The sequence below is a fragment of the Manis pentadactyla genome, chromosome 6 (genome assembly GCF_030020395.1).
Source record: "Manis pentadactyla isolate mManPen7 chromosome 6, mManPen7.hap1, whole genome shotgun sequence".
NCBI lineage: Eukaryota > Metazoa > Chordata > Mammalia > Pholidota > Manidae > Manis > Manis pentadactyla.
In genome coordinates this window covers 123,298,771-123,325,267 of record NC_080024.1, presented here as the reverse complement: position 1 = coordinate 123,325,267, position 26,497 = coordinate 123,298,771, and the positions used below count along the sequence as shown (strand labels likewise).

Here is a 26,497-nt window from a genome sequence, read left to right as displayed (position 1 = left end):
TCTGATTTTGATTTTCTGCATGCTTTTCATTTTCTGCACTTTTTTGCTTTGATCAAAAAACATTTTATCAGAAAATGTATCAAAAATTGTTAAATTAAACAAAAAAGAAGGAGTCTCTGTGCTGCCTTACCTCGAGCGCAGCACAGGATTTGATTGGGTAGAGGTAAAGGTTGGTGATGACATGTGGCCCCAGGCCTCCATCCAGGACTCCTGCAGCTTTCTCTGAAGGGGTCTGCTGGATTCTGGCAGCCTCTGGCAGAGGTAAGTGCAAACCCACCGCATCCACAGTGGTGAATGAGTCATTCTGAACCTCAGAGTCAGTGGCAGCGTCTTGCTGAGGTGAGGGACTGCGTCTGTCCACAGTGGCAGGCACGGCACTCTGAGCCTCGCTCTCAGCTGGTGGGGCGCCAGCCTCCCCAGGGATGGCCTGAGGGAAAGGCTGGCCATCAGATGCGTGTAGCCAGGTTGCTATGATGAACCTAAGAAAGGCCTGGGCATCCTCAAGGGTAGACATGTATCCAAATGAAATCCTCACAGATCCTGTAGGCTGTCCATCTACGAGGTCCACATTATCTCCACAGACATGCCCAGCCTAGAATAAAATGGAGATAAGTCAGCCAGAGTGACTCATTACTCATGGATAAATTGGAAACAGTTTTGTAAAACAAATTTAAGACAAAATTAACATAGGATAAAGAACTGCAACACTATGAGCTGTGTGCCTAGTAGTTCTACAAGCACAGGGATGCACTTTTGGGACCTACTTTGCTCAACTATAAATTAGGGTCAATATCAATCTCAAGAGGTCATTTAAAAATTTTAAAGAAATACTTCGTAGAAAGCATTTACCCATAGGCACACACAGTGCTGACCCACTGAGGTGTCAAAAAACAGACCGAAGTTTCAGAAGCACGATGGGTCAGCTTCTTGGTCTACCAAGGGCTGAGACATGTTCACCTGCTGGCTACTCCCTTTAGCCTCGCTTAGAAACACAGAGAGGCCTCCATTCCTGACAGCTGCCCTTTGACAAGAGGGAAAGACAGAGATGCTGCCCCTATGAATGGCCAGCCCACAGCCACTACCTGCTGGGAGGTGGGGAAAGAAAGAGAGGACATCCCCAAGCCTCTCCAAGCATGGCTGCCAAGTGTGGGTCCCTGCTCTGACAACCTGCTTCCCGCAGCGCTATACCAAGATCAGTCACCCAAAGACTTGGGGACATAACATTCTACAGGATCAAATATTATATATGGAACTGTATTTGTTTGTGTTGTGAGCCTCCCTCTCTCTTTTTTTTCTTGTATTTCTTTTATTAAGGTATTATTGATATACACTCTTATGAAGGTTTCACATGAAAAAACAATGTGGTTACTATATTCACCCCTTTTATCATGCTCCCCCACACACCCCATTGCAGTCACTGTCCATCAGTGCAGTAAGATGCCACAGAGTCACTATTTGCCTTCTCTGTCCTACACTGTCTTCCCGCTGATCCCCCCAACTCCCTGTGTGCCAATCATAATACCCCTCAATCCCCTTCTCCCTCCCCCACCCCACCCCTTTGGTAATCACTAGTCCTTTCTTGCAGTCTGTGAGTCTGTTGCTGTTTTGTTCCTTCTGTCTTGCTTCATTGTTATACTCCACAAATGAGGGAAATCATTTAATACTTGTCTTTCTTCACCTGGCTTATTTCACTGAACATAATATCCTCCAGCTCCATACATGTTGTTGCAAATGGTAGGATTTGTTTCTTTCTTATGGCTGAGTAGTATTCCATTCTGTATGTGTACAAAATCTTCATTATCCATTCATATACTGATGGACACTTAGGTTGCTTCCCTATCTCGGCTATTGTAAACAGTGCTGTGATAAACACAGGGGTGCATATGTCTTTTTGAATCTGAGAAATTATATTCTTTGGGTAAATTCCTAGGAGTGGAATTCCTGGGTCAAATGGTATTTCTATTTTTAATTTTTTGAGGAACCTCCATATTGTTTTCCACAATATTTGAACTAGCTTACATTCCCACCAGAAGTGTTAGGAGGGTTCCCCTTTCTCCGCATCCTCGCCAGCATTTGTTGTCCTTAGTCTTTTCGATACTGGCCATCCTAACTGGTGTGAGGTGATATCTCATTATGGTTTTTTTATTTGCATTTCCCTGATAATTAGTGATGTGGAGGATCTTTTCATGCACCTGTTGGACATTAAAATTTTTTCTTTGGAGAATTGTCTGTTCACATCCTCAGCCCACTTTTTAATCGGGTTATTTGCTTTTTGGCTGCTGAGGTGTGTCAGTTCTTTATATATTTTGGATGTTAACCCCAGTTGGGTATGTCATTTACAAATATATTCTCCCATCCTGCAGGATGGCTTTTTGTTCTGTTCATGGTGTCCTTTGCTGTACAGAAGCTTTTTAGTTTGATGTAGTCCCATGAGTTCATTTTGCTTTTGTTTCCCTTGCTCGAGGAGATGCGTTCAGGAAGAAGTTGCTCATGTTTAGATTCAGGAAACTTTTACCTATGTTTCCTTCTAAGAGTTTTATGGTTTCATGACTTACATTCAGGTCTTTGATCCATTTTGAGTTTACTGTTGTGTATGGGGTTGGACAATACTCCAGTTTCATTCTCTTACAAGCAGCTCTCCAGTTTTGCCAACACCAGTTGTTGAAGAGCTGTCATTTCCCCATTTTGTGTCCATGGCTCCTTTATCATGTATTAATTGACCATATATGCTTGGGTCTGTTTCATTGGTCTATGGGTCTGTTCCTGTGCCAGTACCAAATTGTCTTGATTACTGTGGCTTTGTAATAGAGTTTGAAGTTGGGGAGCATAATCCCCCAAGCTTTATTCTTCCTTCTCAGGATTGCTTTGGCTATTCAGGGTCTTCTGTGGTTCCATATGAATTTTAGAACTATTTGTTCTAGTTCGTTGAAGAATGCTGTTGGTATTTTGTTAGGGATTGCATTGAATCTGTATATTGCTTTACGCAGGATGGCCATTTTGACAATATTAATTCTTCCTATCCATGAGCATGGGATGTGTTTCCATTTACTCTAATTTCTCTTATGAGTGTCTTGTAGTTTTCAGGGTATAGGTCTTTCACTTTCTTCATTAGGTTTATTCCTATGTATTTTATTCTTTTTGATAAAATTGTGAATGGAATTATTTTCCTGATTTCTCTTTCTGCTAGTTCAATATTAGAGTACAGGAGTGCAACAGATTTCTGTGTATTAATTTTGTATCCTGCAACTTTGCTGAATTCAGATATTAGATCTAGTAGTTTTGGAGTGGATTCTTTAGGGGGTTTTTTTTGTACAATATCATGTCATCTACAAACAGTGATGGTTTAACTTCTTCTTTACCAATCTGGATGCCTTTTATTTATTTGTGTTGTCTGATTGCCATGGCTAGGACCTCCAGAACTATGTTGAATAAAAGTGGGGAGAGTGGGCATCCTTGTCTTGTTCCCAATCTTGAAGGAAAAGCTTTCAGCTTCTCACTTTTAAGTATGATGTTGGCTGTGGGTTTGTCATATATGGCCTTTATTATGTTGAGGTACATGCCCTCTATACCCATTTTTTTCAGAGTTTTTATCATAAATGGATGTTGAATTCTGTCCAATGTTTTTTCAACATCTATGGAGGTGATCATATGGTTTTTGTCCTTCCTTTTGTTGATGTGGTGGATGATGTTGATGGATTTGGATTATTGAACCATCCTTGCATCCTGGAATAAATCCTACTTGATCATGATGGATGAACTTTTTGATGTACTTTTGACTTTGGTTTGCTAATATTTTGTTGAGTATTTTTGCATCTATGTTAATCAGGGATATTGGTCTGTAATTTTCTTTTTTGTGTGTGTGTGGTGTCTTTGCCTTGTTTTGGTATTAGAGTGATGCTGGCCTCATAGAATGAGTTTGGGAGTATTCCCTCATCTTCAATTTCTTGGATTAAAGAGGATGGGTATTAGGTGTTCTCTAGATGTTTGATAAAATACAGCAGTGAAGCCATGTGGTCCAGGGGTTTTATTCTTAGGTAGTTTTTTGGTTACTAATTCAATTTCACTGTTGGTTTTTGTTCTGTTCAGATATTCTGTTTCTTCCTAGATCAGCCCTGACAGGTTGTATTTTTCTAGAAAGTTGTCCATTTCTTCTAGGTTATCCAGTTTGTTAGCATATAATTTTTCACAGTATTCTCTAATAATTATTTGTATTTCTGTAGTGTCTGTCATGATGTTCCCTTTCTAATTTCTGATTCTGTTTATGTGTGTAGACTCTCTTTTTTTCTTAATAAGTCTGCCAAGATTTTATCTATTTTGTTTATTTTTTCAAAGGACCACCTCCTGCTTTCATTGATTCTATTGTTTTATTCTTCTTGTTTTCATTTATTTCTGCTTTAATCTTTATTATGAACCTCCTTCTACTGACTTTGGGCCTCATTTGTTCTTCTTTTTCTAGTTTTGTTAACTGTGAGTTTAGACTGTTCATATGGGATTGTTCTTCATTCCTGAGGTAGGTCTGTATTGCAATACACTTTCCTCTTGGCACGGCCTTCACTACATCCCACAGATTTTGCAGTGCTGAATTATTTTTGTCATTTGTCTCCATACATTGCTTGATCTCTGTTTTTATTTGGTCGTTGATCCATTGATTATTTAGGAACATGCTGTTAAGCCTCCATGTAGTTGTGGGCTTTTCATTTCCTTTGCATAATTTATTTCTAGTTTTATACTTTGTGGTCTGAGAAGCTGGTAGGTACAATTTCAATCTTCTTGAATTTACTGAGGCTCTTTTTGTTGCCTAGTATATGATCGATTTTTGAAAATGTTCATGTGCACTTGAGAAGAATGTGTATCCTGCTGGTTTGGGGTGTAGAGTTCTGTAGATGCCTGTTAGGTCCATCTGTTCTAATGTGTTGTTCAGTGCCTCTGCCTCCTTACTTATTTTCTGTCTGCTTGATCTGTCCTTTGGAGTGAGTGGTGTGTTGAAGTCTCCTAAAATGAATGTATTGCATTCTGTTTCTCCCTTTAATTCTATTAGTAGTCGTTTCACATATGTAGGTGCTCCTATGTTGGATCATAGATATTTATAATGGTTATATCCTCTTTGGATTAACCCCTTAATATTCATGTCCTTCTTTGTTGAGTTATTTTCTTTGTTTTGAAGTCTATTTTGTCTGATACAAATACTGCAACTCCTGCTTTTTTCACCCTATTAGTTGCATGAAATATCTTTTTACATTCCTTCACTTCTAGTCTTTGTCTGTCTTTGGGTTTGAAGTGAGTCTCTTGTAGGCAGCATATAGATGGGCCTTTTTTTTTTATCCATTCAATGACTCTACGTCTTTTGATTGGTGCATTCAGACCATTTACATTTAGAGTCATTATTGACAGATATGTACTTATTGACATTGCAGGCTTTAGATTCAGGGTTACCAAAGATTCAAGGGTAATTCCCTTACTATCTAACAGTCTAATTTAACTCACTTAGTATGCTATTACAAACACAATCCAAAGGTTCTTTTTTTTCCTCCTTTTTCTTCCTCCTCCATTCTTTATATATTAGGTATCATATTCTGTACTGTTTATCTATCCCTTGACTGACTTTGGGGGTAGGTGATTTGATTTGCATCTGCTTAGTAATTAATTGTTCTACTTTCTTTACTGTGGTTTTATTTCCTCTAGTGACAGCTATTTAGCCTTAGGAACACTTCCATCTACAGCAGTCCCTCAAAAGTGCACTGTAGAGAGGGTTTTTGGGAAGTAAATTCTCTCAGCTTTTGCTTATCTGGGAATTGTTTAATCCCTCCTTCAAATTTAAATGACAATCTTGCTGGTCAGTGTATTCTTGGTTTGAGGCCCTTTTGTTGTGTTGCATTAAATATATAATGCCACTCCCTTCTGGCCTGTAAGGTTTCTGTTGAGAAGTCTGATGATAGCCTGATGGTTTTTCCTTTGTATGTGATCTTTTTTCTCTCTCTGGCTGCTTTTAAAAGTCTGTCCTTATCCTTGATCTTTGCCATTTTAGTTATTATATGTCTTGGTGTTGTCTTCCTTGGGTGTCTTGTGTTCGGAGATCTGTGCGCTTCCATGGCCTGAGAGACTATAATGCGAATATCATTCCATTTGGATTGGTCACACAGTTCTCTCAATATTCTTTCATTCCTAGAGCTCATTTTTTCTGTGCCTCTGCTTTTTTGCATTCCTCTTCTCTAATTTCTAAGCCATTTACTTTCTCTTCTACTACATCTAATCTGCTTTTAAATCCATCCATTGTATGTTTCATTTCAAATACTAAATTTCTTAATGATTTAATCTCTGTCCTAAATCAGTCCCTGAGTTCTGGAATATTTTTCTCTACCTCCATGAGCAAGTTTATGATCTTCATTTTGAAATCTCTTTCAGGAAGAATTATGAGTTCAGTTTCACTTGGTCCTTTTTCTGGTGTTTGTGGGACTTTGGTTTGAACCAGGTTCCTTTGGCATGTCATATTTGTATGTGGCACCCTCTAGTGCCCAGAAGTTCTACTCTCTGGAGCTGCTCAGCCCCTGATGTGAAGTCAGGGGTTGCAGGGCAGTGGTGCTGGTGTCTGGGGGGAGGAAAGAGCTGTTTCCCACTTCCCGGCTGCTGCGCCTGTCTCCACTGTCAGAACCAGTGTGCCAAGCACACAGGTGTAAGCCTCTGTGCTTTGCATCTGTAGCTGCTATAGGCAGGTCTTCCCTCTGGTTAGCCTGATGCTAGAGCAGGGACTGACAGTTTGTGAGCCAGTGACAGCGGAATGCACACCAGGCTGTGTATCACGGTGGGCGGCCTCATAGCTGCTCCGTAGCCAGCCCAGGGAATGGAGTACCTGAAGCTCCTGAATGTTCCCAACCTGCTGTGCAGAGTGCACCCAGACTATTTTGTCCACCTATCCTTTCTCTGGAGGAGCAAGCTCTGTGCAATCTTTGCCTCTTTAGCATCCCTCTCACTGTTAGGAAGTCTTCCCAACTGCCTGCCTTTCTCTTGTCCCAGAGCAGCCAGATGTGCATCCCTGTTTTCCACAAACAGCTAGAATCTCAAACCATGTATTCCACCTGTCTTAGCTTTCCAACCCCACAAAACTCCAGAGCCCCATGCAATGTAGCTTCATGCTCCCAGAGCAGATCTCCAAGGATGGGTGTTCAGTAGCCTTAGGCTACCACCCCCTTCCCGCTACATTTCTCTTCCTCCTGCCAGTGAGCTGGGTTGGGGGAAGGGCTTGGGTCCCGCCAGATGACGGCTTTGGTATGATACCCTGTTCCATGAGATCTGCTCTTTTCCCCAGGTGTGTGCAGTCTGGTACAGCCTTCTTTCCTGTTGCTCCTTTAGGATTAGTCATATTAACTATATTTTCATTTTATATGTGTTTTGGGGAGGAGGTTTCTGTCTCATGCCACCATCTTTAATCTATTCCTCTTTTCCTCCCTCTCTCTCTTTTTAAATAAAACCTAGTTAATGGTTGGTTGGGATCTAGCATATACAATATTTAGTGGTATCCAAAAGAAACTCAAGTTAGAAACTATTCCAAAATAAATAAGGGCTCTTTGCCACTCAAATTCTTCTTAAGCAAAATGATTCAATGGGTGAGGGGTTGAGGTGGGTAGGCAGGATGGGTGAGGGGGATAAAGAGGCACAAAAATCTCAATAATACTATAAGTTGGTCATTGGGATGGAAGTGCAGCATGGAGAATACAATTAATGATTCTGTAACATCTTCCTATGTTGACAGATAGTAACTGAGCTAGTTGGGATGAGGATGTAATAATGTATGTAACTGCTGAATCACTGTGTTGTATACTTGAAACCAATATAATATTGTATATCAATGGTACTTCAATTTTTTTTAATACACTTAAAAAAAATTCAAAATAGGCTTGTACCCTGAAATGAAAAACCTCAGCCCAGGGAACAGGCAGAGAAGAAGGGGATTCCAAGAGCTGCAAGGGTTCCCCTGGAAGAGCTCCTCTCGTCACCTTGCCCAGTAATGAGCCAACTCCAGCTCGGAGACTTGACTGTTAGTGCCAAACGAGTTAAGGACCCTTACATGTATGAGCACATTCCCGTGAGTGCTTGTTCCCTGTTAAACCCTCTTCTGCCTTTAAATTTTTGCCTTAAAAGTAAAAAATGATTGCCATAGAGATAATATCTTGAAACATTTCCTATTTTTCTTGACCCCTTTTCCTTTGTTTACCCACAGGGTGGGCTTGGAGAAATAAGCCTGCAGAACCAGCCCAACCCCAAACACGCAACCAGCCACCAGTGTTGTTGTGGGACCACCGCTGGGTCTTGCCAACCAGGATTTGAGCCACAGGGTCCAGTACCAACCTGAAGATGCTTCTTGACCATCTTGTCACTTATTCCCAGGTGCCTCTGGCAGGCCCCAGTATTACAGAAGCAGCCAGTTCGCACTTGGATGTTGTAAAGGCTGGCCATTTTATCCACCTGCAGATTTAATATGACATGGTACCAGGGTTAGGAATGTCCAGTTTTACACTGATTGCCTGGGAGAGAGTTTCAGATTAATATTCGGACCTCTAATTTCTAACAATAAAATGAAAATAATGAGCTTGAGATTTTGCTCTAAAGTGCCATAATCTATCACAGACTTATTAAATACATTGTATAAAATGTTATTGATAATTAAGTTTATCAAGTTGGGTTATAAATGTATGCCTGAGAAAAGTGAAAATACCAAATTTAGGCCAAATTACAAGTTACATGTAAAGCAAACAACCCAGAGGCCAAATTACAAGTTACATGTAAAGCAAACAACCCAGTTAAGATAATGGACAGAATATTTGAATACACATTTTTCCAAAGAAGACATATAGACAGCCAGCAGGTACATTAAAAAGGTGCTCATCATTGCTAAATCATCAGAGAAATGCAAACCAAAACCACAATGAGATACTACCTCACATCTATTAGAATGGCTCATATCAAGAAAACAAGAAATCAGAAGTGTTGGTGGGAATGTAAATTGGTGCAGCCACAACGGAAGAAAGTACAAAGGTTCCTCAAAAAATTAAAAATAGAACTGTCATATGACCTAGCAATTTCACTTCTGAGTATTTATCTAAAGGAAACAAAATCACTATCTTGAAAAGATATCTGCACTTACATGTTCATTGCAGCATTATTTATAATAGCCAAGATATGGAAGGAAGCACCCTAAGTGTCCACAGAAGGAAATGAATAAAGAAAATGTGTATACACACACATGTACACAATGGAATATTATTCACACAACAAAGAAGGAAATCCTGCCATTTGTGACAACATGGATGAACCCTGAAGGCATTATACTATGTGAAATAAGTCAAACAGTGAAAGAAATACAGAAAACAGATTGGTAGTTGTGAGGCAGGGGGGTGGGTGAAACCAGTGAAGGCAGTCAAAAGATACTACCTTTTGAGATAAATAAGCCCTAGGGATGAAATGGACAGCAGGGTGACTGTTAACAAAACTACTGTATTGTATATCTGAAAGTTGCTAAGAGAGAAAATCTTAAAAGTTGTCATCACAAGAAAAAAAATTTGTAACTATGTGTAGTGATGGATGTTAACTAAACTTATTGTAGTAATATCATTTCACAATACATGCATATATCAAATCATCATTATATACCTGAAAACTATATCATGTTATATGCCGGTTATCTCAATTTTTAAAAAATTTTAGTGACTTAATTTTTTTTTAAAAAGAGACACATGTGGAGTGTAAAAAGCAAAACTGAAGGAACAAAACAGCAGCAGACTCACAGACTCCAAGAAGGGACTACTGGTTACCAAAGGAAAGGGGTTAGGGAGGGTGGGTGGGGAGGGTGGGAGAAGGGGATTAAGGGGCATTATAATTAACAATCACAATATAGGTAGGTCACAGGGAAGGCAGTACAGCAGGGAGAAGACAAGTAATGACTCTATAGCATCTTACTACACTAATAGTGACTGTAGTGAGGTGGGGGAGGGGACTTGATAATAGGGGTGAATGTTGAAACCATGATGCTGTTCATGTGAAACCTTCCTAAGATTGTATATCAATGATGCTATAAAAAAGAGAGCCACATTTTTTAAGAGATTCACAAGAATAAAACCTGAGTGTGCCTGGGACATGAGGCAATCCTTGGCATCCTCTGCCACATGATGGATCACAGAGCACACTCCTCAGGCTGGCCTCTGCTCAAAGACTAGAATATAAACATTACTGTGTTGACACTAGTGTTATCAATTTGCACTTAATAATGTATTTAAATTTGGGCTGAATCACAGAATTGCTATTAATGCAGAAGGTTCTTTCCTGTCCCCTGGAGACTCTGGGAGGAGATTTCACATTCATTCAAGGCTCAAAGATAGGGCTACCACTGTGGGTATTTGCCCAGCTCCTCAGGCAATGGGTCAAGGGCCCCATTCCCCCGGGAATCTGGGGACTCAGTGAGGTTTCTCAGCTCAGGTGACTCAGGCTAAACTCGGGGGAGTCACCTAACCGCACTCAGGAAAACAACCACATCTTGCCCTTTGCTACTTTTCTCCCAGGGAAGTCACATGTGAGGTGGCCAGAGGCAGCCAAAGGGAGTGTAGAGCCCTATGCAGACTACAGGTCATCAAACCATCAGCTTGAGCTCCCAGAAGGGCAGTGCGCAGCAATGGTGCCTCCCACTCATCCTTGACAAGATGGTGCCTCCCATTCATCCTGTGACTGTCTTCACTGTAGCTGTCTCCCCTGGACTGTCAGAGTGAGAAGAAGCCATTCTCGGGGTTGAACTGAGGGCCCTCAGGAAAACAGCTCTGTTCCTTTATCCTTGGCAAATAGCTCAGTGGCACAGGAGCCTGCTAATCAGGAGTTCGCTGGCTCTGAGAAGAGATCTGGCATCACCACTGTATCTGGCCCCCTCCATCTCTACAGTCAGGTGGTCTCCATTCAAAGGGCAGCTTCCAAGGAAGCTCCCTCACTTCCACATCCCAGTTCCTGCCAAGCTGAATTAGAAGTTTCCTGTGCCCACCTCATGACTGTCCCAGTTACTATTCCAGTTACTACTGCTGTGAAACAAGCCACCCAAACTTGGTGGGGAAAAAACATTTCCTTGTGCTCACAGCTAGTGACTCAGGAATTTGGATAGGGCACGGAGTTGACAGCTTGACTCTGTTCCTTGATTTCTCAAGTCTCAGCTGGGAGGACTCCAAGGCAGGGATTTGGAATCACCTGGAGACTCACTTACTCATGTGTATCTTGCCTCCATCTGGGAGGGCTCTGCCTCACCTCTGCACATGGCTTGACTTCCTCACAGCATGACAGCCTCAGGGTAGAACTTCTTACATGATAACTTAGGGCCCCAAAAGTGAGGATTCCAGGGAACAATGGTGACACTGCAACACCTTTATTGACAGCCTCAAAAGCCATTCAGTGTCACCTTCTGTGGCATTCTATTGGTTATAAGTGAGTCACAAACCCACCAAGATTTAACAGGAAGAGAGAAGGACCCAACCTGAAAAGGATGTGGATAGAAGTTGTTTGGACCACACTTACTCTCTGCCTTAACTTCCCATCCCAAGTCAGACTCCTCTCACCCTGAGCTCTGCAGGATCCCAAATAGGCCTGGCCTGTGCCCAGCCAGGTGAAGGATAGGCTGTGGCAGGATAGGCACTGCATCCAGGGGGGATGAGACACCTGCCTGGCTGCAATGCAGCACTGGAGCCTCCCCACCCAGGAGCCTTTTTGATCAATGTTTATTGAGCATATGCTCCATACTTGGCCCCATGCTAAGGGACCACATACTTATTTAATCCTCAAATAACACTACCAGCAAGGTACCTTGTTCTTTGCATTTCATAAGACTTAGCTTACATAAACTTGCCCATGCTCACAGAGCCTGCAGAAGCAGTGAGAATTGGAACCCGCACTCTTAACCACTGTCTAGAGGACTTCCACTAGAGGGGAGAATGAAATTGGAGTCCTGGATACCAAAAACAAGAACTCAAAGACTTTTCATAGAAGGCTAAATTCTTTTACACATCCCCTGAAAAAAAGAGACAGCCAAACCCAGCCATGATGCCATCTGATCTTTCCAAAGGCCACCAAAACCCCTGTGGATTTCCTGCACTGTGAAGTAGCCCAGAAAAACCAAAGTTGCACATTGCTGAATAGGCACTGCCTCAGCCACAAATTCACCTGTGATGAGCTTCCTATGTAAACACACAGGGTGTCCTGTGTCCGACTTCAGGGAATGGGAGTCCTGGTGGAGTTAGTGAGGCACCTGGACAGGCAGCGCTCCCTGATGGCTCCTCTTTGAAGCTTCTCTGGGCAAATGAGGAACTCTCTCCCTGTTCTGCCAGCCACAGCACACTGCACGGTAACCTCTGCCCTCCTCCACACCCCTTAGGAAATACAAACCAACTTTATGTTCAAGAATGAAACTTGCTTTACCAGTTACCTAAAAAAAAACATTTAAGAAGGCAAACCTCTGCCCTGATGTGCTCTCCACCTGCCCTAGAAGCATGTAAAATTGCACACTTGCTAGGGGCATCGGGGCTGTTTCTGCCTCCGTGTAGCTGAGGGGCAGTGAGGGTCTGCACAGTCAACCTACGACTGTGGAATGTCTGCCTGTGGACACCTCTGAGAACTGACATTTTCTCCAGAAGAATATTTCTTAAGCTTGTTCCTCAGATAGTTTAAGGCCATTCAGAAGAGGGGGGCTGGGAGTGATTCCTTGGTAACTGGACTTTGAGAAATTCTGGGTTTAACAAAGGTGAATGGAGAGTGTGGCTTTCAAGGGAAGAAGAGCATCATCTTCTAAACATATCTGATGACAGAACCTGCTCCTCAAAGAGCTGCGCTAGGAGCCTGTGCTCTGGGAAGAGCCTTGGGTCCCCATATCCACCAGATCTGTGATACTCCATCCGGTGGCATCACACACCACCATGTCTGAGTGCTTGATGTAACTTTTTAAGGGATGGGGCAGGTACCAGCTTACTCAGCTGTGACACGGACCCAAGCAGTTCCCAATATGCAAACCACTATTTGCACAGGTTTCACAGGAAAATACATACAAAGGGTATATATACAGCAACTATTTTATCAACCTACCAAATCCATTGATGGAGATACCCCAGCAGTTAACCTTGCTGTAATTTAGTTTCTGCTTAAGCTTGATTTATAGCTCAAACTAATCTAAGAAAAAAGAACAATATAGTTCCTGCTTAAATTTGATTTATAGCCAAAACCAATCTAATAAAAAAAACATATGTGTTGATACCTGGAATCTGGTGTGAGTCATGAACAGTGTGCAACAGGAGCTGCAAACAGTTCTTGTGATCATTCTGAGGCAAACCCAGACAGGGAACATGCTGTGAAACTCACGTAACCGGATGACTTGACTTAACACAATAGGAACATAAAAAACATATCTAGTTTGCGGTTGGTTGATTCAATGAGAAAGTAAATTCAATAATTATTAACCAATGATTGTTTTTCTGCTTGCTGCAACCTAATAAAGACGCAGGGGAAACAGAGACTTGGTGCTTTGTCTCCAGAGGAAGTCTAAGCCCTCTTCCTGAAACGTCATTCTGACTCAGTTTCTCATTTTCGCAGTCCCCGACTACAACACTTTGAACTCATAATATGCATGAAATATGGCAGAAATAAAGGCCTTTGTGATGCTAAGGACATCATTTCTACTTGTCATAAGAAGGAGTTCTGAATTACAAGCAACAAACAGTAGTACCAGGCCTATAATTTAGCATGACACTGAAATATGCTTCGATGTGTCACAGGGGCTTCCAAGCTGTATGTGAAATGACTTCAGACATGGCATTCTGTCTACACTGCTTTTCTGTCTACCCTATTCTGATGTGTCCTCCCTTTTTGTCACCTGTCCCTTTCCACTGCTACCAGAGACTCGACCTCTCTCTTCCCACGTGAAATTGATCATTTCTGGCTGAATAAAGAGGGCTGGAAAACTAAATAGCCATGCTTATTAGAACTGTGTGTAAATGAGAGTAAAGAACCTATAAGGAAGGGCCAGGGGCCATTCCAGCAGTACACAGTGGCTTTGTCACAGCTGCTGCAAGAGCCCCTGACAGCAAATTTCAGTGCTCAGAAAGGCACAGAGATGTGAAGGAGAGCAATTCTGTTTGAGCAGGCCAGCAAGATGACAAGAAAACCCACCTGAGAGTACCCAATGATCTTCCCGTTGTCGTCGAGCACATTAAAATTGATGACTGGACCCTGAACGTCTGGGCTGCTGAATTTAGAGTCACAGTAAATCCGCACCACGGGGCTTCCATTGGGGTAGCGGAGAGCAGACAGGGCAGTGTACGTGTACTGAGCCAAGGTAAAAGTGTGCTGCTGTATGTTCCCCATTCCACCTCCAAAACAATCACAAAGCACCAAAGAGAATCATGAACTTTACATAAAATTTGCTTTCATTTTTAAGAAAACAAGATCCTTATAACTGGCAAAACTAGAGTTCCTATTAATGGTGTTAAATGCTGTAAAATATTGTATGCTACTGCCCATATGATAAATGTTTAAGTCTTTGTTACTGAACAACAGTTTACCGTTGCTGTTTTTGTGGAATTTTTCCATAGGAATTGTCGTCATCCCTTTTTTTCTTAAAATAATGTTACTTATCATTTTTTTTGCTGTTTGTTTTTTATTATGTTTAAGTCATTTTAAGATTATACAGAACAGTTAAGGATCCATGCTACAACATGAATGGACCTTGAAAATATTATGGTAGGTGAAATAAACCAGATAACAAAAAGACAATTATCATAGTATTGCTCTTATATAAGGTGTCCAGAATAGGCAAATTCATAGAGACAGAAAGGAGAATAGATATTACTAGGGGCTGGGAAGAGCAGAAGTGCAGAGTTGTTTAATGAGTAGAGTTTCCATTTAGGATGATGAAAAAGTCCTGGAGATGGATAGCAGAGATGGCTTCACAACAATGTAAATATTCTTAATGCCTCTAAAATATACACTTAAAAATAGCTAACATGGAGCATTATGCTATATGTAGCTTACCACATTTTTTTTTAAAGAGCAATTAAGTAGGAAAAATCAGGGTTTGCCTTCTTGTGGAACTGGTATTATCAATCTGTCTTCAGTCGTGCCCCCTGGCCCTGTCACACCTGTCACCTGTGGTTAGGGTACCTTGTTAATATCTTTCCTTGGGAAAGTGCACATTTCTCAGTGCTTGTCTTTATTATCTCGTGGATGATACCTGTGCATCTCCCTGAATTACTGTCAAGGCAACACTCCCTTCCCATGAACCCTCTCTACTCCAGCATGGGACTAAGGCTAGGGACCTAAAAGGTCCCATTACTATGACAAGAGAGCTAAACCACATTCCCACATTCCTGGTCACCACACCTGCTTTCCATATGGATGGTTCAAGCAGTGCCAGCCAGTTCTAGAAGCTTAGCCTCTGGAAGGAGCACAGTAGGACGGTGGATACCCGGCTCACCAGACAGAGGTTCTTCAGTCATGTACTTTGTGTTGAGCCCCATGTTGGAAAGTGACATCTGTCTATGGTGAGTACCCCCCAACCAACACACACCCCCTAGCACTTGTCAGGAAAGAAGATATGCATGATTGCAAAGGCCAGCTGCACAGATGGGGTTGGGGACTCAGGGTTGGGGGCTCAGGGTTGGGCATTAGTATGGACTGGGTTTAAATCCTAGCCTCCCAAGTACCAGCGCCCTGGCCAGGTATCTAACCTAACCTCTCTGAGTATGAGCTCCTTCATGGGCAAAGGGGCCTCATCACACAGTTCCCCCACGGGGCTGTAGGGAGGATCCAGCAAGGTGAAGGCTGAACAAAGTCTCAGGATCTGTAACGGGTCCCAGCACAGGGACCAAGGACAGCTCCTCTGCTTCTGGGAAGCTGTTGTCTCCTGATTTTGAATGTCTATTACCTGTTGGAAATGTTCTTTAACTGACAACAAAAAGCCTCAGTCTCTTGCTCTTGCCTCAAAAGTCATTCTGAAGTTCTTTAGAATCAGCTTCAACTGCATCGGTGCACAGCTGCCAAACTATCTCCTTGGTCTGAACTGCCCCCATGTCAGGGCTCCTTTAAGGATATGGGCAACAGGAGGAAATTACACATGGACAAAAGGTTCCACTGACCTGTGAGGCGCTCTAGGGTATCAAATCCATGTTTTAGCGCTATCACGGCAAGGAATGAGATGGTGCCGTCTTCAAACCTGTAACCATGGTGAGAGGGACAAGGTCACACTGTGGCCAACATCGCCATGAACATTTTGTGGTATATAACAGGGTTTTAATTCTAAGTTTAAACATAATCTACAAATACTTTCCTTCTGCTGCCCCATAAGTCTTGCCCCTCAGGACAGAGGGCTTTGCACACCAAGACCCACTGGGCTGCCTCTGGCCCTGATCCACTCTGCAGCTTTCTCAGGATAGGATGGCAGTGGTGATAAAGGGCCCTGAAAGATAGTCACCACCTTAAGATACATTATGCTGCCCCCAGGAAGACTTTGGACTTGACAAAACCTCCAATGTTGTGGGCTCTTGCAGTACTGCCCTTGACCCCTAGAGAGCACCACAGAGCATCAGTTCAGTGTGATCAACTGTGATGCTATGAGGTTTGTAACAAAAGTCCATTATTTCAAAGTCTATAGAACCATAGGCTTTGCAAAAAATTATGAGGCTTTCACTATAGTATATGATTATCAAGGTGTTCAATATGTTTGCATTTATAATTATTCATTTAGTCAAAATGCTCATCAAATCTTTATTGTCCGCATACTATGTACCAGGCACTGTTCTAGGTGCTAAGGATATGGTAGTTAACATGCTGGGTAAGATCTCTGCCCTCGAAGGGCTTCCATTCTCCTGAGGCCCTAGAAACGAGAAATACAAACAACGAACAGGAAGTGAGAAGCCAAGTAAGCAAGAGGCCAAGTCATGACAGTGCAAGGAAGATGCAAAGTACCAGTTTTGAAACAGCTTAGTTCCGTTTCAGAGAGAAAGAGCATTCCAGGAAAAGGCTGCAGCATATACCCTCAACAGGCAGAGCCTGGCACAATTCCAGAAGAGCAAGGAGGTTGGTGGGGCTGGGAGTGAGGGGAGAGGTGGAGAGTAGAAGGAAATAAAGTAACAGAACTTCCACCCTGGATGACGTAACATGTGGCTGGAGAGCTCTGAGCAAAGGGGAGTGACAGAATAGGACCTAGGCTTTGACAAGCCACCTCTGAGTACTGAAAGAGTGAGGCGGAAGCTGGGCACCAGTGGGTAGGTTTCAGCAAGCATTGGGATGAAGTTTGGTGACAAATAGCAGCCTTACACAAGTGAAAGTTTTCAATGGAAATATTGTTTTTTTTTGTTTTTTTTTGTTTTTTTTCTGGGAGGCTATTTATCTCCGTAAGGGGCCTCCCTGCTCCCTGTATTGTTTTGTATTTTAATATTTTAGCCATAAGATTTGCTCAAAATACTGTTAATGCAATGTTAATTTCCTTATAAAGCAAATGGCAATTAAAGATAAACAGAATTGATAATTAGTGAGTAATGAATCAATTACTAATTGATCACTAATGGATTAGTAAATAATCTTTAATAAATTAAATATTACTAGTCAATGATGATGTATATTATTGCTTAATTAAATAATAAATAACTGCTAACAAATTATTAAATAAATTAAATAATAAATTGTTATTAAATCAATAATAGTTATATTTAATCAAAAATTTATAGACTTTGGAAAAGGGAGGTGTTTTTGTTTCCATCAAAGGTATCTCATTGGGTTATTAACAGCAAAGATTAAGAACATGGTACAGGTACAAGTTCAAGAAACATTTGAGTTTTGGGTATTAAAATAAAACTCAAGTTCTAGTCATAAGTTCACACACAAAAAAATAGGCTTCTAATGGTAAATAAATACATTCAGCTTCCTGGGGACTTTTGGTGTGGTACCTGCTGTGAGGCAACCCAACCAAACAGGAGTAGAGCTCTGGTGCAGCCCAGCCCACCCCTTCCCAACCCAAGATGAGCTACCCCACTTTTCTCAGCCTTCAGGTCCCCCTATGGCCTCAATAAAATTTGGGTTGTCACTTTGTCCTGACTTTGATTTAGATGATGTGTGTGTGACATTCTTTCATCATTTGGTCATATTACAGCTATATTACCACATTTGTATTCAAAGGGCTTTAATTAGCATTCCTGTTTTAGAATCTCCCAACTGTGGAGAAGCCCTACATAAAAGACATCAAATGGCCTCATAACATATTGATGCCAACTCTACCTTGATGCTTCACCCATTTAGCTCTAAAGAATCATATCCTTTTAGAGACCCACATTCTAGGAAAAACATGAGGTATAGAGATCAAGTCAGATTCCCTGTTCCCATGGTTGGTGTAGAGTGGAACCAGGGCTCACTCCCCAGTGACTCAGCTCGGGGGCCTACATGCCTGACCAATGACTCTGCAGTGAAGGCCATACCCCTATCTGTAGGAACCTGGGGTCTGCACCTGAGTCTGAGGGATCTGACCCACCTTCCCATCCAGACCCCAGACCTTCTCAGGAACCAGCAGAGGAACTAGCTCCCTGCCCCAACCCTACAGTTTTCCCTGCTGCTGGGCCCAGCAGAATCCTAACCATCACCAACTGGGAGGTTCCTGAGCATGACCCACAATGCCCCAGTAGCCTGAGGAAGACACATACACCAATGAACCCAAGAAGAGGCCTATGTCATATGAGGATGAGTACCTGCTTGTCCTCAAATTTGCTCTGCAGCTCACAAAGGGGCACATACAGAGACTGCTCCTAACAGTGCCCCACAAGTTCACTGGCATCAGATTTAGTTGATTTTTCTTGCCAACCAGCTACAAGCTGGGCTGATTTTAGCTGCTGAAGAGCCAGTTATGCAGCCAACATGTATGCAAACTTGTTCCAAATGGTGCCATCTTTTTAAATCACTGCTTTAATTGCTTCACCTCTTGTCAATGCTCTGGGCAAAAGCCTGGTGACCTACCCTCTTTACTCCCTTAGGAGCCTTTCACCTCTTCTGCTTGCAGCCCTTATCTGCAGGAGTTTGTCCTCCCACAGCTGTGGAGAAGGCCACAAACAGGGGCAGTTCACTGAGCTGCCTGTGGCATGCTCCAGCCAACCTCTGTCTCCCAAATCTGAGCCCCACTGCCAGCCTCCATCCCTGACCTTGTGGCCCAGCCTGGTCCTTTGCACAGTCCTACAGGTGGCATATGCTGGACTCTGGCCTTGCTGAACTCCAGCCAGCCACTCCCATGGCAAGGTTACCTTTCAGCCACTGACTGTCTCGGGATATAGAAGTCTTCTCCTGCAAGGTATGCAGCGGCTGTGCCTCCTCCAAAGTAGGTTTTCCTCAGCAGAGGAGCTACACGATTATTCACCAGCAGAACACCCAGGCCAGTGGGGAATCCAAAGATCTTATAGAAGGAGATGGGGACAAAGTCGGCCTGGTGAACCGATAGGTCCAAAGGTGAAGTACTCACATAAGAGGCTGCGTCCAGCAGCACAAACCACTTCCCAGGTGTGCTTGCAGGGCATCTCTGCCCAGACTTGACCTCTCCTATCCAAGACAGAGGGTATCTGGTTCCAGAAAAGTTACTCTGAGCTGGGTAACAGAAGAGATGAGGAATCTGGCAGTCAGGGTTGCCAGAAGCAGCATCCCGTCTCTGAGCCGACCACACGTCCTCCGGCCTGACAGGGATGGAAGTGACGTTCATGGCTGTAGCGATATTCCTCATGCCCACCACGGAGGTGTGGCTGTCGGTGAGATAACAGAATCGACTTCCGCTGCTCTCTGGGCCTGGAGACACCCATGGGAAAGCCTCTGCCACAAGTTTAAGAGCAGCTGTGCTCCCAGCTGTGAAAATCACACTGTAGTCCTCTGGGGAGGTGTGGAAGTAAGCCAGAATCCTGGAAGAAGCACAGCACCAAGCAACTCCTTGGTCTCACCCATGTTAAATGTTTAGAGGTAGTTGTATTTCTGCAAAACCTGACATCTCTCTACCTTAACATCTAGGAAGAAAAACAGGTAGGCTTTGCCACAGTCATTAAGTTAGGGCAGGGGCAGAGGGAATTATGGAAGAGATGACAAACAGGTTCAAACTGGCAAAATACCCAGCCTCCCAAGTCCCCGCCCTCAACCAGATAAGAAGAAAATCCACAACTACCTTGATCTTAGTTGAAACACCCTCCCCTGGTCTACGGTCCAGCTCTATCACAAGTTTTCATCAACACTTTCATCAACACAACAAGTTTTCAACAACATCAACCAATATTGGCAACCCATTATCACTTTCAACTGGAAGTAATTTGAAATTGTATCAATTCAAGTAACTTAGGTACCACCTGGAAATTATTTACCAAAATAATAATTATTTACCAAAAACTAATTATTACATGTGGAAAAATACAAAGAGGTGTTTCATGTGCAAATATAGCAGAAAGTGGGGGAAAAGATAAAAAAAGATGCCCTAATGAATCATGAAAAGAAAAATCATAGGAAAAATTTTTCTTCTCTCTGAAAATAAGACTTAAGAAACTGGGTCATTCCCTGTCATCTTAGCCCCCAGGAATTCTGGCACCAGCACAGAGCCACACACAACAGCTGTGCACACCTCAGACCCACCTACCTGTGCATCCCATCTGCCCCACTCTGCATCTAATCATGCTCACCTTCCTGTCCTCTGACCCTGTTTATCACTGTGCATGCATAGCCATTTAGCTGAATGCGATCTTCATGAAACCACCTCAGAACTTCTGTAGGACATGGGCAGCTGGTAGTAAGGATGTCCACCCACCTAGGAGTGCCCAGTGGGGCTGGCACCTCTGCTGCTCACCTGTAGCGCACCTGCTCCACAGTATCATGGGTGAGCTTGCTGCTGATGTTCTGGCTGTGAGGATTGCCTGGTAGTTACAAAAACAAAGCCATCAATTCACCACGTATGGTCTCTCCTTTTGTGTTCCTCTAAAACCTTCTCCCCCTCAGTTTCTCAAAAAGTTAAGCATAAAACTACTATATGACCCAGCAAGGCCACTCCTATATACTCAAGAGAAGTGGAAATATATGTACACACAAAGATTTATGCACATGAATGTTCAGCTTTGTTTGTAGCAGCTTTATTTGTAAAGCCAAATTCTGGGAACAAAAATGTCCATCAACTGTTGAAAAAAATAGACAAAATGTGGTACATCCATATAATGGAAAATTATTCTTAATAAAAAGGAACAAATCACTAGCTATGTCATAAATGACATAAAACATGCTAGGCGAAAGATGCCTGAAACAGGAGGTCACATAGTGTATGATCCCATTTATATGAAATGTCCAGCAGAAGCAGTATATGGAGATACAGAAAGTAGGAGATTAGTGGCTGCCTGGGGCTAGGGGGTCAACAGGAACAACTGCAAATGAGCATCAGAGATCTTACTGAGGGAATGAAAATGTTCCTGATGCTTTATAGTGATGGTTGCACCACTCAGTAAAGTTACTAAAAGTCACTGAATTGTACAATTGAAATAGTTGAATTTTATGATATGCAAAATATAACTCACTAAAGCTGTTAAACAAACCAAAAACCCTTCCCCTCACTAGCACAAGATAGAATCCGGGAAGCATTACGGAGCTGGAAGTCAGCTCAGAGGCAGCCAGGCCAACTTGAGAACCTTTTCTGCAAGTTCCCAGATAGGTAGGCAGCTCAGCTCTGTTAATTAACTCTAGGGAACTAAATACACAACCTCAGGAGACAACCCTTCCCACTAATGGCTAACAGTGGTTCCTGCAGCAACCCAGCTATCTCTTAGTTATGGGAAGGGGGCCATCACATCTCCCCTGAACCGTCCTTTCTCAAGGCTACAGCCTCTCCTAATTTCCTTCCCTTGCCGGTTTCCAGTTTTTCCTCCCTTCCTAGTATTCCCCCTGTGCATGTCCCCAAGTATCATAATCTCCTTCAAAACAAGCCGCAGACAAGAGAACAGACCTCTTCAGCAGACACCAGCATCTCCCAGAAGCAGGACAACACGTGCACAGTAACAGGGTCTTGGCCTTTTTTGTTTTAGGGGCTGCTTGTTCTCTCAAACCATACTGTAGGGTCACACTGGATTTCTGGCCATTGAGGCTATTAATGTCCCTTTTCCACATCAGCTAGTAACCTGTGGGACTTGGTGCTTATCCCTGTTGCCTCTCACCACCCTGGTGTTTAGCCCTGCATCACTAGGACCACCTGTGGTCTCAACTCTGTCACCTCTCTGGCCAGCAGCACCTTTTCCACCATTATGACTCTTGCAAAGGTTAAAGGAGAATTACAGGTCTCTGCAAATCATGGAATAAAATCAAGATAAAGTCCCTCACTGGCGTCTTTCTTGAGACTATTCCCCAGATTTAAATATCTGCTGGCTGCCCAGAACCTTAGCGTGGCATGACAAGACTGAGGCAATCTGGTGAGGGCTAAGAGCTTGTGCTCTGGAGCAAAACTGCCTGGAGACTCAGCTCTGCCAGATCCCTTGCCTCCACTGCTTCCTGACTGTGTGGCCTTAGGTTAGTTACCCACACTTTCTGGGGCTCTGTTTCTGCACCTGTAAAACAGGAGTGATGACAGAACCTGTGCCTTAGCTTGCTGTGAGGATGGAGAGGGAGAGTACAGATAAAGCATTCAGAACAGCACCTGAAGTGTAGTGAGTGCGCAGTACATGCTAGTCATAGCTACTAGCATTACCACTGCTCTATCTGCTACTACTGCTATTATTTCAAACTCCTTTTCCCAAGGTTATCTCCTAATCACATTGTGTTGCTGATTAATGCCCTCAACGATTGTCCATTGTTTCTAGAAGAAACATCAAACACTACAGAGAACCTACTACACCTTTACCTGCCTCTCCATTCACACCTACACCACCCTCCTCCCCTCCCTCTGTTTTCCTGGGCTAGCTCCTGAAACCACCATGGGGTTATGGTTCATGCTGTTCCCTGTGCCTGGAAGCCTTTCCTCCTCCCCTTTTCCAGGTGAATTCCTGGTCTTCCTGCAGCATCCACCCCATCCTAAGGCAGCTTTGCCTGACACGCACACTGCCAGCCTACTGTCACTGTGCAGGTACACAGACCCCTACGGCACTAGAGGACTTTTGTTCATAGCCCTTCCCACAGTTGGTAATTTATATTTATTTGCAGATCACTTGATTAAAGCGTTGTCTTAACAAGACCATAGTCCATGAAGGCAGGCACTGTGCTTACCTTGTTTCCATTACAGCACCTTGCCCCTTACACCAAAGTGGCTCAACAAACATTTACGGAATGACTGAATGAATAAATGTTCCTCATGTATCCCATCCTCTGCACTGTACCAGTCCCACAGGGTCATCCCACCAAACATAGCACCTTTGTGCTTCTGTGCCCTTCCTGACACTGACTCCTTCTTCTGGAGGAGACCTGAGTGTCCCTGAGTCAGTTCTTTCTATCTGGCAGTGTATTTGTTATAGGGACAGCCCTGTGGTGCTTGCCCGACCCTCTCTCCCATGGGAACTATTCAGCTTTGTGTGCTCAGCACAGTCTCAATCTATTAATTTATTAAGCAAAGATATATCAGGTAAATGTAGTTGGCTAATACTCAATACAAAAATCAGTTTTGGTGTGTTTTTCTTTACCATAAATATTTTCTGTGAGATCATTAGTGAAGCTTGTGAGCTGGCTCTGGGGGAACAATGTGGTTCCCGCATGGTCAAGGTAGACAGTTCCTGAAAGAAAACACAAAAGAAAGCTGTGGTTGTTTTTCAGATATATTTCTCTCATTTTACCTAGATCTGGTTTGTATGAGCTTGAGCAGTGCCCATTTGATACATAATACCAGGCCACCGAGTTCTCCTAGCCTCTTGATATGAGCTTCTTAATCCAAGCATAGGCAATGAGCAATGCAAGAACTGCACTTTCAGTATTTAATGACCTTTAAAGCCCAAGAGAGCCACCCTGGTTAATCAGCTCTCTTATGAACCCGAAACCGTATCCCACACAGAGGAAGAGCCCAATAGACATTTGTAATTAATTATGTTAAAGCTATTTTGTGTTATGACTCATACCCTGTTCTAGAGTTTCTATGCAACTTCCCTGGCAGGCGAGCCCTGATTTTGTTTTCCCATAGTGAATTCTACATCCTTCTATCCTGTAAGAACTTTGAGAGCTTCAGAGAATACTAGGAATATAATTGATACTTCCAGCCTCTCTCACAAAGGCAAATTTAGATGAAAGTGAGATATCAAAATTCACCCATCAGATGGCCAAGATCAAAAAGGCTAGATAACTCACTTTATGGGTGAGGATATGGGGAAACAGGCCCACTTGTACATGGCTGGTAGGAAAGCAAATTGGTTCAACTTCTTTATAGACAGCAATCTGGCAATACCGGTCACACTTTAAAATGCAAACTCTCTTCAACATGGCAATTCCTTTTTGAGGAGTTTATTATACACCTACCATGCTTTTGTGAAATGGCCTATACGAAAGGATATTCAGTGCAGCATTGTCTGCAATAGCAGAATACTGGAAATGATTTAAATGTCCATCAACATATATTTAAAATAAAGAATTCTTGTACACCTATCTAGTACTTTATAAATACTGACATGGAACAAACTGAGATACAGTTTAAGGATGTACAATGTTAATAGATTCACTCATTCTTTCATTCTCATAACAAATGTTTTTTCTTTTGTGCAGGAAGAATTTTTTTCACACATCATAAAATTTGCCCTTTCAAAGTAGAAAATTTAGTGGTTTTAGTATATTCATAAAGTTGTGCATCTATCACCACTATCTAATTTTAGAACATTTTAATTCATCCCAAAAAGAGACCTCAGACCCATTACCAATCACTCCCCAGTGCACCTAGCCCCAGCCCCTAGAAACCACTAATCTACTTCCTGTCTCTGTGGACTTGCCTATTCTGGACATTTCATATAAAATGGAATCATACAATATGTGACCTTTTTTGTCTGGCTTTTTTCACTTGGCATAATATTTTCAAGGTATACCCATGAAACCTGTATCAGAACTTCATTCCCTTTTATGACTGAAATGTATTCCACTATATAGATATAACACTTTTTGTTTATCCATTTATCCACTGATGGAACATTTGGATTGTTTCCATTTATTATAAATAATGGTGCTATGAATATTTTGTGTACATATATGAATATATTGTGTACATATATTTGTGTGGACGTATGCTTTCTCCCGTTTGGTGCGTTGTCCTTTTACTTTATTGTTAGTATCCACCAAGCATAAAAAGTTTTAATTTTGATGAAGTCCAATTTGTCTATTTTTGTTGCTACTGTTGCTCGTATTTTTAGTGTCACAAGAAATCACTGCATAATCCAAGGTCTTGATGATTTTTGCTTATGTTTTCTTCTAAGAGTTTTATACTTTTAACTCTTTATTTAGGTCCTTGATTCCTTTTGAGTGCAAAGTAGGGGTCCAACTAAATTCTTTTGCATGTGGATACCCAATTGTCTAACCCTATTTGTTGAAGAAGAGACTATTATTTCCACTATTGAATAGCCTTGGTATTATGTTGAAAATCAATTGTGCATAGATGTATGGGTTTATTTCTGGACTTAAAATTCTACTCTATTGGTTTATGTGTCTATCTTTCTGCCAATATCACTCTGTCTTGATTACTATAACTTTGTATAAAGTTTACTTACTTTACTTTTATGGGAAGCATAAGTCCTACAACTTTGTTCTTTTCCAAGATTGCTTTGGATCTTCTGGGTCCCTTGCATTTCTAGGTGAATTTTAGGATCAACTTGTCAATTTCTGCAAAAAAAGTGCCTGGGATTTTGATATGAATTGCATTGAATATGTAGTTACTTTGGGGAGTACTGACATCTAAACAATGTTAAGTATTCAAATCCATGAATAAAGGATGTCTTTCCATTTATTTATGTCTTTTGTTTCTTTCATCGATGCTTTGTGGTTTTCAGTATATAAATCTTGTACTTTTGATAAATTTATTCCTATATATTTTATTCTTTTAGATGTTTTATTTCATTTTCATAATGTTCATTGCTAGTGTACAGAAATTGAATTGATGTTTATATATTGATCTTATATCTTATAACTTTGCTGAACTCGTTTTTAGTTCCAATAGTTTTGGGGATGTGTTCCTTAGGATTTTCTATATACAAGACTATGTTATTGGTACTTCCTTTCCAATCTTGGTGCCTTTTGTTTTATTTTCATGCCTAACTATTCTGGCTGAAACCTCTAGTACAATACTGAATAGAAGAACAGACATCCTTGTCTTGTTCCTAATCTTAGGGGTAAAGCTTTCAGTCTTTCACCATTAAGTATGATATTACCTGTGGTTTTTTTGTAGATAGCCTTTATCAGGTCAATTACATTTCCTTTCATTTTTTTAGTTTATTGTATTTATACATTCAAGAAATATTTTTTGAGCACTTACTTTCTGCTAGGCACATTCTAGGTG

General features: G+C 42.0%; 1 protein-coding gene across 8 annotated transcripts in view; it reads right to left on the bottom strand.

Annotated features, from left to right (window-relative positions):
- Positions 1–26,497, bottom strand: part of MOCOS (molybdenum cofactor sulfurase) — a 55,738-nt gene that overhangs the window by 26,121 nt on the left and 3,120 nt on the right. For 4 of the 8 annotated variants that reach the window (XR_005024718.2, XR_008998323.1, XM_036885055.2 and 1 more), the window contains exons 2-8: positions 23,658–23,747; positions 20,858–20,924; positions 19,290–19,931; positions 16,143–16,219; positions 14,179–14,378; positions 8,344–8,460; positions 131–592 (exon numbers count right to left, since the gene is read on the bottom strand). Coding sequence is in view for 6 of the 8 variants with exons in the window: in XM_036885055.2 (XP_036740950.2) it covers positions 131–592; positions 8,344–8,460; positions 14,179–14,378; positions 16,143–16,219; positions 19,290–19,931; positions 20,858–20,924; positions 23,658–23,747 (1,655 nt within the window). In the remaining 2 variants the exon portion in view is untranslated. Of the gene's footprint in view, positions 1–130; positions 593–8,343; positions 8,461–14,178; positions 14,379–16,142; positions 16,220–19,289; positions 19,932–20,693; positions 20,778–20,857; positions 20,925–23,657; positions 23,748–26,497 lie in introns of those variants that run through there. The other 4 variants (XM_036885056.2, XM_057504120.1, XM_036885057.2 and 1 more) reach the window with 4 other exon arrangements.